Below are 14,201 nucleotides of genomic sequence, written 5' to 3' on the forward strand. Positions count from 1 at the left end.
GTTTATGCAGTACAATGCAGTGAAGAATGCAGCAACCTGTACATCAGGGAAACAAAACAAACCCTCCACAAACGCAAGGGCCAGCATAGGAGAGCCAGCTTCTCAGGTCAGGATTCAGCTGTCCACCTAAAAGGGATACTCCTTTGAAGACAGCAAGTTTCACATCCTGCCAGAGAATATAGCTTGTTTTAAAGAGGTCTCAAGTAAGCCATCTACGTTAAGCTTGAAAAACCATCCAGAGGTGGTGGCCTAAGACTCCACTTATCACCCACATACAATGCAGTTATGAATTCTCTGCCCAAACAGCTGAAATCACACTCATACTCTGGATCATGTGAGCCCATGACCCACCAACACCAGAGGGTGCCAACAACACTTGTTACTATTAGGTCAATAGCCCAAGTTAACGACTCTCCCTTGATTACATATCTAATAGCATACCACCACAAAGTGCAGTCTATTTACCATTCACTGACCTGGATGACCGAGAACCTTTACAGAAAATTAAATCTGTCTTTCTCGGTTTATTCTTTGCAGGCATTTCCTTAACAGAAGATAAGAAATAAAACTATACATTTGCATTATTTGTGACAGGGACTTACAGAAAAGTCATAAGCTTCACATAGTCAGTTTGTGAAAATTAGGATGAAGATTGTATTAATTCCGCTTCCAAGGAATTTCACACAGAGAAAGTGTGGATCCAAAAGTTGAATTAATCACGTGACATTGACTACTCTATTTGTGGGTCCTCAAATTGACCTCAATATGTCAAGATATTATATATACTGAAGACAATCATGTGCCTGTAATTAAGGTACTTCTCTATTTCTGAAGGTGCAATGGCCAAAAACTCATAAAAATGTTTTAAGAAACTCCAGGAGAATACAATCATTGATTTTGATAATGTTATTAGCCTCCAGATAAAAAAGGAACTAAAACCTATTGCCTTTGTGCTTTTGTTTGTTATCTTTAGTGGCGATTTATTTTTATACAGTATAAAATAAATACCCAGGTTAAATTGAGATTCAAAGTTTTCGATTTTGGTGCACCACATTAACCTGCTTTTATTGTGAAAAGGCTTCAGTTCCCCGGCGTCGCGAACGTGTGACGACATCATTTAACAGTTTGTAAAGATTTTCGGTGGCTGTTTGCACTTTCGAAACATTTAATATGTACAATTATTATTTATTGTTACACAGCTATTCTGAACAATATAGTGGTATACCCTTTAATTTGCTATGGAGATTACTTTCTTCATTGCTACTATTTATTTATATATATATATATATGTGCGTAGAGAGAGAGATTTACGAAAATGCCACCTGTTGTCAAGTGACTGCCATTGATACATAGCCTGTGAGCTAACGTGAGCAGTTTTGTATACTGCACTGACAAGTACGCTGCCTCGCGTGGCAGAAAAACAGTGAAGAGAAAGTTTGGAATATTTAGGATTTAGTATTTAGTATTTAAGATTCAATCTTTTGAAAACAGGCTATCGTTGAGGCTAAAATTTAGCATGTCCTCTGTCAGCCAATGTCATCACAACAGGCTTCAGTAACGTTAGACATAATCAGGACACACTGCAGATTCAGTTCAAAATGTCTGCGCATAAAAGGTTGCTTTGCTTTGTAAAGCAAAGAGGCTTATGGACGCATGTTCGGAAAAATGTAACAACATGGTCTCCTGTTGGAGCTGCTTTTAATGCCAAAACTCAGAGGAGGTTAAACCTGCTGGAGAAAAACGGGGTATGTATTTTTGTGTTCCTGTTAAGCAACGTTAAATATAATAACGTTACGAATCAGCTCTGTTCATGGTAAATATATGCGTGTGTGTGACCTCTGCTTGCAGGGTTTGTTTGGAGTGCCAGAGCTGAGCTGTCCTGCAGGTTTCCAGGTGGCAACACAGACAGCTCTCAAGAACACAGACCGTCTGGTGGAAAAAGCTTGCAGTTGTTCTCCAGGGGTCAGGACAGTCGAGTCTTTTGACCAGCTCTCAGATGGTTTGTGCAAAGTTGCTGATCTGGTGCGTTGAAAATTCAACATGAGCTTAAACTTGAACATATTATGGGCTACAGATATGATGAAACTCTCATAATTACAATACAACCCATATTTAATCATTTTAGTCAATTGTTATGCAGCATTAGCATCTGCCCTTGGAGCAGAGCAACAGTGATAAACTGCAATAGAATAACATTTAATACAAAGGAATTTTATTGTCCCATCGGGCCATTACATTTTTTCCATAGTCCCACCAATGACAACAAGAAAAGCTGTACATAATACAAAATACCACAATCAATTAAAATTGTCAGTGATATTTATGCAGTAGTTGATACAGCTTAAGGACATTTCGCAACATGGGGGATATAAAGCCCTTGGCTTTAGTCAGGTAGACTTAGATCTTATTAACAAGGTTGCTGTTGGCAGTTTAGTTTGTTTCTACGGAAGATGACGTTGCTGCACGTGTCTGCAGGAAAATACTGATCCAGGATTGAATGAGATGTGTTTATCCATTACATTTCTTGCATTTTTTGGCCGTGGCAACTTGTTTCTTAAACTGTGCTGATACCTACCACTTATGATTTTGCATTACTTGCTTCTTGTGTTCTCTGTAGAGTTGTAAGTAACTCTTATTTCTCTCCGCTTCTATTTCTCTTCAGGCAGACTTTGTAAAAGTAGCACATCCAGACCCAGCGTTTCGAGAGGCTGCAGAGAAGACCTGCATCGAGATTGGCACAGTTGTGGAGAAGTAGGAGGCACATTTAATAAAGCTTTTAAAAGCTGCACAGTAATAATAACCACCAACACAAATTAGGCTCATGTATAAAAAATGTCAACAATACTCATAAAATGATGCATGCTTCTGTTAAAACAGACTTTAGCATTACTTGTTGATGTTCAGGTTTGGTGATTGTATGTTTCAGGCTGAACACTAATGTAGAGCTATGCAAGAGCCTAAAAAAAATGCTGGACAACCCTGACGTAGTGTCTCAGCTGGACCCTGATACCAGGTAATTTCACCATCATCTCATTTAGAAGCTTTAGCTTTGGATATATGATTTATGCCTTTGTTTCTGCATTCCTAGACGAGTTGCAGAGTTGTTCATGTTCGACTTTGAAATCAGTGGAATTCATCTAGATGACAAACTGGTGAGATGGTCATCCTGAGAAAAGGAATATGAACAGACACTTTATTTATAGTATATGAATCCATTATCTGTAGTAAAGTATAGTAGTAATTTATTCATTGATCTTGCTCTTGTTCTCTTTGCAGAGGAAAGAGGCGGTTTCCCTTCACGTGAAGCTGTTGGATCTCAACAATGAGTTTCTTGTTGGCTCTCACCTTCCGAACCGAATAGCGAGGTCTGTGATTCCTGAGCATCTACATCAGCACTTTGCAAGTGAAGGAAGCTTCGTCCAAGTTGCAGGATTACATGCTGATTCCCCCGAAGACTTGGTATGTGCTTAATTTAGTTAATGGAGTGTTTTTCCCTTTTGCTCAATAGGTGGCACCTTTTAACTTGGGACAGATCATAGATCTTGATGTAAGTAAATGGTAAATGGACTGTACTTATATAGCACGTTTCTAGTCTTTGCGACCACTCAAAGCTGCTTTTACACATGTAAGGGCATGTTGAAAGTTGTAATATTCTAAGCTGTTCTGATTTGGAATCAAATTCCCTTTCAAAACCTTTTTAAAGATGTTCTTTAGGGCATTTTTAATATTGAAATATTGATTCAAGCATTCTGTGCTTTTGGGAAGCAGCTAGGTGTAAACATACTGTATACTGTCTCGTCAATTTAGATTTTAATAAAACTGCTACTTTCAGATCTTTATATTATACAGTTATAAGAACAAACACTATTTATGATAACAGATTTTCTGTCAAATTAATATGATAATAAAACCAATTATTATTTTGTGCATACTCTTATCATTGAAATAAACAAAACACTAAAATGTGACACTGCAGGTGTGGGTTAAGTAATAACAATTTTCTATTGTAACATTTTCTTCTTCTACACTTGTCGATATGTTGCTTTTCAAATGTAATCATAATTTTTCCTCTGTCCTCACTTCCACTTATAGGTACGAGAAATTGCCTACAGGATTTTTCTCTATCCAAATGCAGAACTCATGGAGTGTCTGGAAGAGTTGCTGAAATGTAGATACAAGCTGGCCAAACTGGTGGGCTATGACACATATGGGCACAGGGCCCTAAAGGGAACAATGGCCAAAACACCAGGTAAATGTTAATGCTCTGTGCTTCAGTAACAACATGGCAAGCATTGGTTTGTGTTGCATCATTGTTTGCTTGATACTAAGTGATAGAAGTGTAATTTTTTACAGTATCATCAAGTGTTACACATCCCCAGAATCAGCACAACCTCAGCTAACTGTATATGTCACTCAATAGAGAGTTCACTGCACTATAATAGGGGATATCAGCCTAGAAAAGAAAAGAAAAGAAACTTAAATTTTTGCGTATTTTATTGAAAACCACACTGCAAACCATATGATCAGAAATAAAAACTTGACGCTGAAAATTGCACACGTGTGTTAGGATTGTTATAGAAGTGATTTGAAGCTTCTAGCTCCTACTGTTCATGACTAATGCCCATTCTTTAGGGCAGAGTCTTTGGGAGTCAGGAATTGTCTTTTTTTCCCCTGCCAGGGCATTTCGGGCCCAGAGTCGTCAGATTTCTTGTCCACATCTCCTCTCAACTGCAAAGCCTCAGCTGTATCATACTTCCTTTTTTGCCATTTCTTTTTTTCATTTTATATAAAAAGTAAACTTCAGAAAACGTATCTCTTCTCTCTCGTCTCTCTCTGTCGTCTCGCTTTTCTCTGGTACTCCTCCGTTTTTCGCCTCTATCATTGAATAGAACACAGACTGATGGCACCTACTGGAACCAATCAAAGTGTCCGATTCGGAAACGTGACTCTCTACATCAACAACAAAGTTGGCTGATGACCACTGATCTATAAACATACAGAGAGAATGAGCAATGTGCCAGGCAAAGAGAGGAGACTATCCATATTTTTTACAACTTTACGCTTTAGTTTACTGACAGAACAGGCTTGTTGGAAAGCTCTATTTCTCTAGTTCATGCAGGAAAAAAATGCAAGTCTCTCAAACCATTGAAGAGTTATGACGCTCTAAAGACGTCATGGAATTTGGGCCCGTATACAGACCCGTGGGTTTCAGAGGGTTAGACAACAGGTAATTTTCATGAAGAGGTTTAATACAAGCTAAAGAAAGTAATTTTCAAGTTTCTCTCTCTGTGCCTTTTGGCAAATAGTCTCAGAAAGATTTACATGCTGCAACTAAATTGTAATGCCCTTTGCAGAGACGGTGATGAGCTTTCTTCAGTTGTTAACAGACAAGCTGTCAGACAGGTACAGTTTGTTCTTAAAAGTTTTCCTCTAAAATGTAAAAATCTAATATTTTGTTTGGCATTTGGATGGTTGTTATATTGACCAGATTTTTCTTTTTCTTTTTCTTTCAAGACTTTTTAGTCAATAAAGACTAAGTTGGTGGGTCCTTTATCTCAGCATGAGGCGGAAGAGTCCATATGTCTTATAATGAGTGACCCACAGATTTATATACTGTATTTAGTTACTCTAATGGGTGATTGCAATTTGCTCAGTTCTTGTCACATGTTTAGTATTGATTTACTCTCAGAGGGCTCAGGATCTATATGTAGTTTACTCTGTTCCCAGTTTTTTTTCTGTATGCTTGACATTCAGTCCAAAGTTATGTCATAGGTCAGGTCGACTTAAGACTCTAAATAACCCACAGTCATAAATGTGAAACTGGTCCAGGATGTTTCCCTCATTTTAGCCTAATGCATGCTGGGATAAGGCTCTTGACCCTGAGTAGAAAATTGTGGGCAAAACTGCAATGAATGTTAATAGATCCATACATTCTTATGTTTTCCTTTGATTCTCACAGAACAGCCAAAGACTTTCAGATGATGAGGAACATGAAGAAAAAACTTGCACCTCGTAATTCTGTGAGTGATTTAAAAAAAAATATATTTTTATATACAAGGACACTTTTCTTGACTGTATTTTGACACCTGCAAACATAACCATAAATAATAAATAATAAAACATTTTATTTGATGGCGCCTTTCAGGTCACCCAAGGTCACCTTACAGGAAATAAAAGCATACAATAAAACATCAAACATTAAACATTAAAACCAGACAACAACTTAAAACAAGTGTAGTGCACAGTGTCAAAGTGAATATGCCAGTTTGAACAGGTGGGTTTTGAGTTTGGATTTGAATGTTGTGATGGAGTCTGACTGTCTTATGTGTGGGGGGAGGGAGTTCCATAGTCTGGGTGCCGAGCAGCTGAAGGCTCGGGCACCCATGGTGATGATGCGTGATGTGGAGATGGTTAATAGTCCAGCGGAGGCTGAGCGGACGGTGCAGGAGGGGCTGTGATCTTGGAGGAGGTCGCCGAGGTAAGAAGGGGCTAGGTGGTGGAGAGCTTTGTATGTGAGGAGGAGGTTTTTGTATTGGATGCGGTATTGTACCGGGAGCCAGTGAAGTTGGATGAGAATAGGGGTGATGTGGTCAGACGATTTGGTGCGGGTGATGATCCGGGCGGCCGAGTTCTGAATAATTTGTAGTCTGTTAATGAGTTGAGAGGAGGGCATTGCAGTTGTCAAGGCGGGAAGTGACAAATGAATGAACCAGGATTTCGGTGCTGGATTGGGACAGTGATGGGCGGAGTCTGGAGATGTTTCGGACCATAGTCTGTATAAATAATGGATGTAGCCATCGTGACCGTGACTGCCATCCCAATCTCCACACAAGGACTCAGAGGACGCTATGACTGTGATTCCGCATTTCTGCAGACATTCCAGTGGAACTTCCCAAGAAAACAAATTGCCTCCCACTAAATATAAACAAAGCAAGCATTGTCATAGATATAGATAAGCTATAGAGACCAAAATGTTCTCATACCGTGCTGTAGACATATTTAATTCTGCTGTGAGTTGGGCATTTTAATATAGAGCCAAATCTCTTTTTACATTTTTCTAGATTCTACATTCTACATTATTATGTTGAATCTGTACAAGTAGGACTAGACTTTGCTATGAGAAGTGTTCTGGTTTCCATCTGTAGTCCAAGTAGTACTGACCAATCACGTATCAGCAGGCTTTGGCATATGCAGGAAAACCAGTCCGTATGGAGAGCAAAGGCAGGTGGAAGAGTAAACAATATCAAAATTGTGCCTTGATATCTACATAAAAAAGAGATATTGAACTAAAGCCGCTTTCCCACTGGTCAAAAAACACCCGCTAACACGCAGCTTTTTTGCTTAATGGCATTTCAATCAACATTCAGACCTGGGTCAAATGACTCTGCAGTAGACCCGGGTACTTATTAACTTAGCTCCGATCGGCATTGATGGGAACACAAAACCCGTGTCGACATGCTAATCTCTTACCCCTTTCCAGCGCGATGCTATGCTCCGACGCTGCAACTCCTTGTCATCTCAGCTACAAATTCCGCCCATCTCTGTCTGAGCAGCACTCTAACATTGTTCCAAATTTGTTGGCGCCGAGTTTGATAAATAGACTGACTGAGTAATAAATACAATAAAGACCATAACATCTTTGCTGTTTATTAACCCTTTTTCGGGCCATTTGTGACGTCAGATGGTGACGCAGCAGAGAAGAGACCGACAGGAGTATACTACACTGGCAATGGGAAAAGAGACAACAATATTTGAGAGAAATAGGCCTTTTGTGTACATAGAAAAAGTCTTAGATCCTTGAGATCAGCTCAAGAAAAATGGAAGCAAAAACAAAAGTGTTGCGTTTATATTTTTGTTAAATGTATAAGTGGGTCTTCCCGGGTCTGAAAAACCTGGGAAAAGGGTATAAGATGAGTAGGGTAACCCTGAGGTGTGAAGGGGACAGCACTTGAACCTTAACAATGGAAGCAGAGCTCCACAGCTTCCCTTCCACAAATGCAAATGCCTCTAATCCTTACCTGGACTCCCTACTCCTCCAAACAGAAGCTATCAAAAAACAATTTTAAATAACAACTACAAATTAAACTATTAAAAGAATTACAAAGAGGAGCTCCCGAAGAGTCCAGAGAGATTATTTCTGACTGTTTGAAAAGTCTAAAAAGTCCAACCTTACTTTCCACACCGACAATCATCAGGCATGGCACACTGCAAAAAGGAGTCACTACCCCTCTGTTCAGAAAGAGGGTTTTAGTGGAGGGTGAACAAACTTCTTTATGCATCTGCAAGAAGGGAACCGTGATGATCCTGGGCACTGTGTCCCTTTGAGGAAGACGTCTCCAGAGAGAGAGCACAGGAGGAGGATCAGTGTGGAAAAACCCTGTCACCTGTAAATAAGACTGTTTATTGTTCATCTCATCGTATGGACACACATTTTATTCATGTAAATATCATCCGTCATCTGGCATGAATCTATGCATACATTTTTTTTTATGTAAATACTGAAACTACATCATATAAACTAGCCCATCTGTTACGTAATTACACATTTTTTCTAAATACATTTTCTCATATTTGCACCATTGTCTTTCGCAGGCTTGTAGATACTAGTTTGATATGTAATGTTGAATGTAGGCATGCACATTAGTTTAGGTTTAGGTTTTTAAGTGTACCTAGAGAGCAAAGATAAACCGGAGTCAAATTCCTTGTTTGTGGGTGACCCAGGTGTCCCTTTCCCCAGCAAAGTTTCCAGCTCCTCCTGGGAGATTATGAGGTGTTCCCAGGCCAGACAAGATATATAATCCCTCCAGTGAGCTCTGGGTCTGCCCCAGGGTCACCTCCCCAGTTTGACGTGCCTGGAAAACCTCCAAAGGGAGGCGCCCAGGAGGCATCCTGATCAGATGCCCAAACAACCTCAACTGGCTCCTTTCGATGCAAAGGACTAGCGGCTCCACTCCGAGCGCCCTCCGGATGTTTGAGCTCCTTACCCTATCTATGAGGCTGAGCCCAGATGCACTTGAGAGGAAACTAATTTCTCTCTCATCCCAACCGCTTCACACTCGGCTGCAAATCACCCCAATGCCTGCTGGAGGTCCCAGTTTGATATAGCTAACTGTATCACCACCTTAATGTGGTGGAGGGGTTTGCATGTTCCTGAGACCAGACCTGGGGGGGATGCTCGACGGCAAGCGTCTGGTGGCTGGGCTCGCATCCATGAGGCCTGGCTAGGCTCGGCCCAAAGAGGAAATGTGGAGCCGCCGCCTTGGTGTGCCGATCCCCAGCAGCGTAGACTAACCAGCTCCTTGCCTTTGTGAAAAGTCCTTTGAAAAATCTGATGGGATCCTTGGAGAAGTATGCTTATGCCCTCTCCTTCCTTCTGCATTGAGTTCTGAGGTTTTCTGCTCTTTGCAGCTTTGCCAGGCATCCCTTCAGATCTGCTAAAACCCTTCTCTCTTTGACAGGGCACTCAATTTTTTTGCTGCCGTCTGGACTTGGGAGGGGTAGTTTTTCTTGGCTCTTTTGTTCTGAACCTTTCTCCCCTGTAGAAGTAGATCAGATAATTCATTTTCTCCAGTTTCTTCTCTACTGTTCCTCTGAGTCGGCCCAAGTTGTTGCTCAGGTCTGTGTCAATTGTTGCCCACGTTCTTGCTGCTGGATATTGGCTAGTTCTCTTGATGAGCCTTGGATGTTCTTCTTTGAAGCAGGCTGCAATTGGGCAATTAGGTTCCAGGTTCTTAGATCTCATGCTTGAATTCCTCGCAGTACCTGATGCTCGATGAACTGTGGGTTGAATCCTGCCATTGAGCTTCACTTGCCTTACTCGACCTTTCTCTTAACAGATAATTATCAAGGTACCGGCCTTGCCTCCTTCAAGCACTTGACCCAGCTGCAGCTACATAGTTGGAGCTCTTGTCCTGATGTTGTTTGTGCCATGCTGATTTTCTTCGTCATTGTCATATTTTTGCCTGGGTCCGTTACTGTGTTGTCAGCCAATGAGAATTTTCTATTCCTTTAAAGGTTCAATAGGTAACATTATGAAAACTAACTTTTTGTCATATTTGTTCAAACTGTCACTTTATCCATGCAGTAGATCATGAGAGAGATAATGTCTAAAAAAATCACATTCCTTTGGCTCCTCCTAGTGCCCCTAATGGCATTTGCAAAAAATCTACCGTCACGGTCCAACAACAACCAATCAGAGCTGAGCAGTCTCTCAGGCTGCTGTATATCACACGCTGTGCGGCACCACTCCTCCTCGTATGCTCACACGGTCAAGCTCAATTTCTTCACTGTGCACAGCGTCAGCCGGTTTATGTCCACAAAGGCTTAAAAACAACCACTGGGAATGACAAAACTGCACATCCCTCCATTACCAACTACGGCGTACTCAACAAAGACTGTTAAACCAAAGAAGACAAATGAGGAAAAGGCAAGCTAAGAAGAAAGAGTTGGACCGAGACAGAAATGAAACCAGAGTACATCATAGCGGCATCTCCGAGGTGGAGAGATCTATAGGACCAGAAAGTATAAAAAAGTGATGCTGAGTTAGACAGTTCGTCTTGACAGTTAATTACCCCAGCTTAATTCTTGCTGTATTTCCTTTCAAAAAATGTTTCCACATTGCTAAGATGTCTGCGGTTACTGTGACGTTGTGTTACGTTGGTGTTGTAGTTGGGCTAATGTTAGCTTGTTCCCAATGCAGCTGCTGATTAGCGTTGTTTCATGGCGGAGTGGCTGAAAATATCTCCGTGAAGTGCCCAGGCAGTGTTACTGTTTCGGACTTTGTCCTGATAGTTCAGTGTGCCTGTGCTCTCACGGCTAAATGTTGTTAACGTCAGTGTGTTACTGCTTAGTTGGTTCTGTTTTTTCCACAGTTTCTGTTAGCAAACTAAATGCTGGTGTTTTTGCCAAATAGAATTTGCTGTAGATTACCGTTCACAGCAAAAACACTGATTTGCACTGGTTTGATGTCTATCTGCTTCGATAGTGTTGGTAGTGTAATACAACGGCTGCAGTTGTTGTCATTTCATGTTTTTATCGGTGTGTCCGCCATATTGTGTACCTGGCTTCTTCAGTTACTGTGGTTACTAGCTTGCACAAGCATGACAGCCTCCTCTGCGGGGAGGGCTTTGGAGGCATGACTGAGCGCCATGGAGAGAGAGGGAGGGACCTGGAGGTTGTAATCTTCTCTGAAGCATTTCAATTCTGAAGCAAAGTCCACTCTCTTCTCCATCTTACTTACTGCAGCTTTAACAGAGCGACAGAGCCTGCCGTCATGGATAGGTAAGCCCATGACAGCCCCATTGGGGTCTTTCCCTCCTGTCAGCTGTCTTTCCACACCATCACAAACCCCTTTCACACATACACTGCACTCTTGAACATTTCCTCACATCCTGTCCAGTGGGCTACATGTGTGAACGCAAACCACCAAATCTTTGACCCTGACTTTACTCGACTTTCTCCTGCCAGCCCCCTAGTAAAATTTTGGGAAGAAGTCGGAGTTAGCCCATGCGTGAACGCAGCAGGTAATACTCAGGAACATTCAGCGCAAGCAAGAGATGGAGGAAGGGAGGGGACGGGGGTATTGCAGCGGACAATACGTCACCCTATTTAAAGAAAGTTATATAGTAATTCCACTATAACTGTGCTTCATTCTTCTCCACCATGTGTTAGTGTTTGTTCATGAAACTACTGTAATTTGCTCACTTTGCTTCTGTTATTTTCCAACCACACACCTTCACCTGCTGTAACTGCACACAGCAGCTCTTTCTGTATCTCTCTTCCTACATGTATGTGCTCTGTTTACTTTCATCAAAAGCTGCATGTTTTACAAAGTCGCCCAAAAAACACAGATCAATACCGACCAATGAGACATACAACCAACACCACACAGCTGCTACTAAAATCTTTTAAAACAGAATTAGAAGGTCAATATTTAACGGAAGACGTCACATGTGACGGACAAAACGCAAGGGGAGAGTGTACAGTAAATAAATCCACCGTGGATGACGATCTTCTTGACAGATAAAAAAATAAACATGATGAATTACTCGCCAAACATACATTTTGCCCCATAGAGCAGAAGAAATTGTAAAAACACTTACAGGATGAACTGCTAAGTCTGGAGTTAACCATAAAAGAACCTGCTGGATTCCCGAATTCCGAACAAAAACTACAGGACAAAATAAAGTCACTTGAAACCAAGGTTTTGACAGTATCCTAAACAAAAAATAATTTACAGACCTCAAATTCCAATTGGCTTTACTGAAACTCTTTAACATCGTCCTTAGTTATTTAGAACCAATAACTGATTACGCAGTTTCAGTGGAGACAAATTTGACCACAATAACTGCCGTAGCATCTGTGTCAACAGCAACCTCGGGAAAATTCTTTGTATAATCTTATACCATAGACTCCTCCATTTCCTTACAGAAAATAATATCCTCAGCAAATGACAAATTGGCTTTTTACCAAATTATTGTACAACAGACCACATTTTCACTTTCAGCACCCTAATTGACAACCAAATAAACAAAAACAAAAGAAAATTATTCTCCTGCTTTGTTGATTTAAAAAAAGCCTTTTATTCAATTTGGTATGAGGGACTGCTGTGCAAACTGTTGGAAAGCGGCATCTGGGGAAAAACCTAAGACATCGTATACTCAATGAACACAAACAACAAGTATGCTGTAAAGATTGTTTTTTGCCAGACTTCTTCACCCAAAGCCTGGGGGGTTAGACAGGGATACAGCTTAAATCCGACCCTCTAACATTTATATAAATGAATTGGCAAGGGCATTAGAACAGTTTGCAGCACCTAGCATCTTCCTGTTAGACATTGAAGGCAAGTGCCTATTGTTCACAGATGATATGGTGGTCCTCTCTCCCATAAGTATAGTCCATTTACCATTTACTGCTGGTACAGGCTCTCGCGATATCACGCAGTGATTACTGCAACTCCCTTCTGGCAGGCCTCCCTGCATGCACATTCAAACCTCTGCAAATGATCCAGAAACGCAGCAGCGCGACTGGTCTTCAATCGACCCAAAACGGTACACATCATTCCACTGCTCATATCCCTCCACTGGCTCCCAGTCGCCGCTCGCATCAAATTCAAAACCCTGTTGCTTGCTTACAAAACGGCAACAAAAACGGCTCCTGCATACCCGAACAGCCTCATCCAGGTCTACACTCCCTACACTACACTACCTGGTACTCCCATCACAACAGGGCCCTAAGTCGCTAACTAGACTCTTCTACTCATTAGTCCCAGCTGGTGGAATGAGCTACAAACTTTATTCAGTCCGCAGAGTCTATTTCCACCTTTAAGAAGAAGCTTAAGACCCAGCTCTTTCATGAACACCTCTGCACTTAATGATATTGATGATGATGACATCGAGGATTTATGCTGACTAGGATTTTCATGATGATGATGATGATGACTATACTGATCTGGTTGATGTTGCTGATGATTATTATTATTTAAAAACAACAACAAAAAACGCCCTATACACTGCCTGTTGACACCAGTGTCCGATCGCACTCAAAGCTGTTTTCGACTTTGTTCCCTCCTGTCTTGATTGTTGCTTGTGTTGTATTAACTCTCAGATGTACATCGCTTTGGACAAAAGTGTCTGCTAAATGAAATCGTATCATCGTAACATTGTAAAAAACTACACGGAAAACACCAAATAAGGCATGCAGAGCAGAATTAGGACTACAGTATATATACTACTTATCAAAATTCAAATGAGAGCATTTAAATTTTATACCATCTAATTGCGGGTTCTCACCAGCCTTTTTTAGTCCCATTAAACTGAACCCTGGAGCGTGTCCCCTCGGTGCAGTTCGCTTATGTGGTGTGAACGGCGGAATGAAACTCTGGTGCGGACCAAACAACTGGACCATGGTCTATTAGAAAAGACGGGTCTCGGTCCATTTCCAAACGAACCACGGTCCGGTTTGATTGTGGTGAGAACGTAAACAGACTTAAAGTAGGACCAAATACAGGAATCAAACCATAAAACTGTGCATTGTAGTATGTTTACGGGTGCTGACATTTGCAGAGACACGCAGCGAGATGAGTAGAGTACAGCAGGGGGGAAGCAATGAGGAAATAGAAATATCGGCTGACCAAACAATTTCATAAATGCTTGTGGAAACGCACAAGAACACAGAGGTATTCAAACTGTTCAATGAAAAAC

General features: G+C 41.1%; 1 protein-coding gene across 1 annotated transcript in view; it reads left to right on the forward strand.

Annotated features, from left to right (window-relative positions):
* The first annotated feature begins 1,371 nt into the window (after positions 1 to 1,371).
* The window catches only part of LOC138597326 (mitochondrial intermediate peptidase-like), a 46,128-nt gene continuing 33,298 nt past the window's right edge, over positions 1,372 to 14,201 (forward strand). Inside the window, exons 1-9 of the mRNA XM_069668915.1 lie at positions 1,372 to 1,745; positions 1,849 to 2,022; positions 2,663 to 2,751; positions 2,927 to 3,013; positions 3,089 to 3,152; positions 3,277 to 3,459; positions 4,093 to 4,249; positions 5,355 to 5,403; positions 5,960 to 6,020. Coding sequence (XP_069525016.1) covers positions 1,599 to 1,745; positions 1,849 to 2,022; positions 2,663 to 2,751; positions 2,927 to 3,013; positions 3,089 to 3,152; positions 3,277 to 3,459; positions 4,093 to 4,249; positions 5,355 to 5,403; positions 5,960 to 6,020 — 1,011 coding nt within the window. The 5' untranslated portion in view covers positions 1,372 to 1,598. The remainder of the gene's footprint in view (positions 1,746 to 1,848; positions 2,023 to 2,662; positions 2,752 to 2,926; positions 3,014 to 3,088; positions 3,153 to 3,276; positions 3,460 to 4,092; positions 4,250 to 5,354; positions 5,404 to 5,959; positions 6,021 to 14,201) is intronic.

This window comes from Semicossyphus pulcher, unplaced genomic scaffold (assembly GCF_022749685.1).
Source record: "Semicossyphus pulcher isolate SPU_LCO1_2020_fin unplaced genomic scaffold, fSemPul1.0.p SCAF_19, whole genome shotgun sequence".
Classification (NCBI taxonomy): Eukaryota; Metazoa; Chordata; class Actinopteri; order Labriformes; family Labridae; genus Semicossyphus; species Semicossyphus pulcher.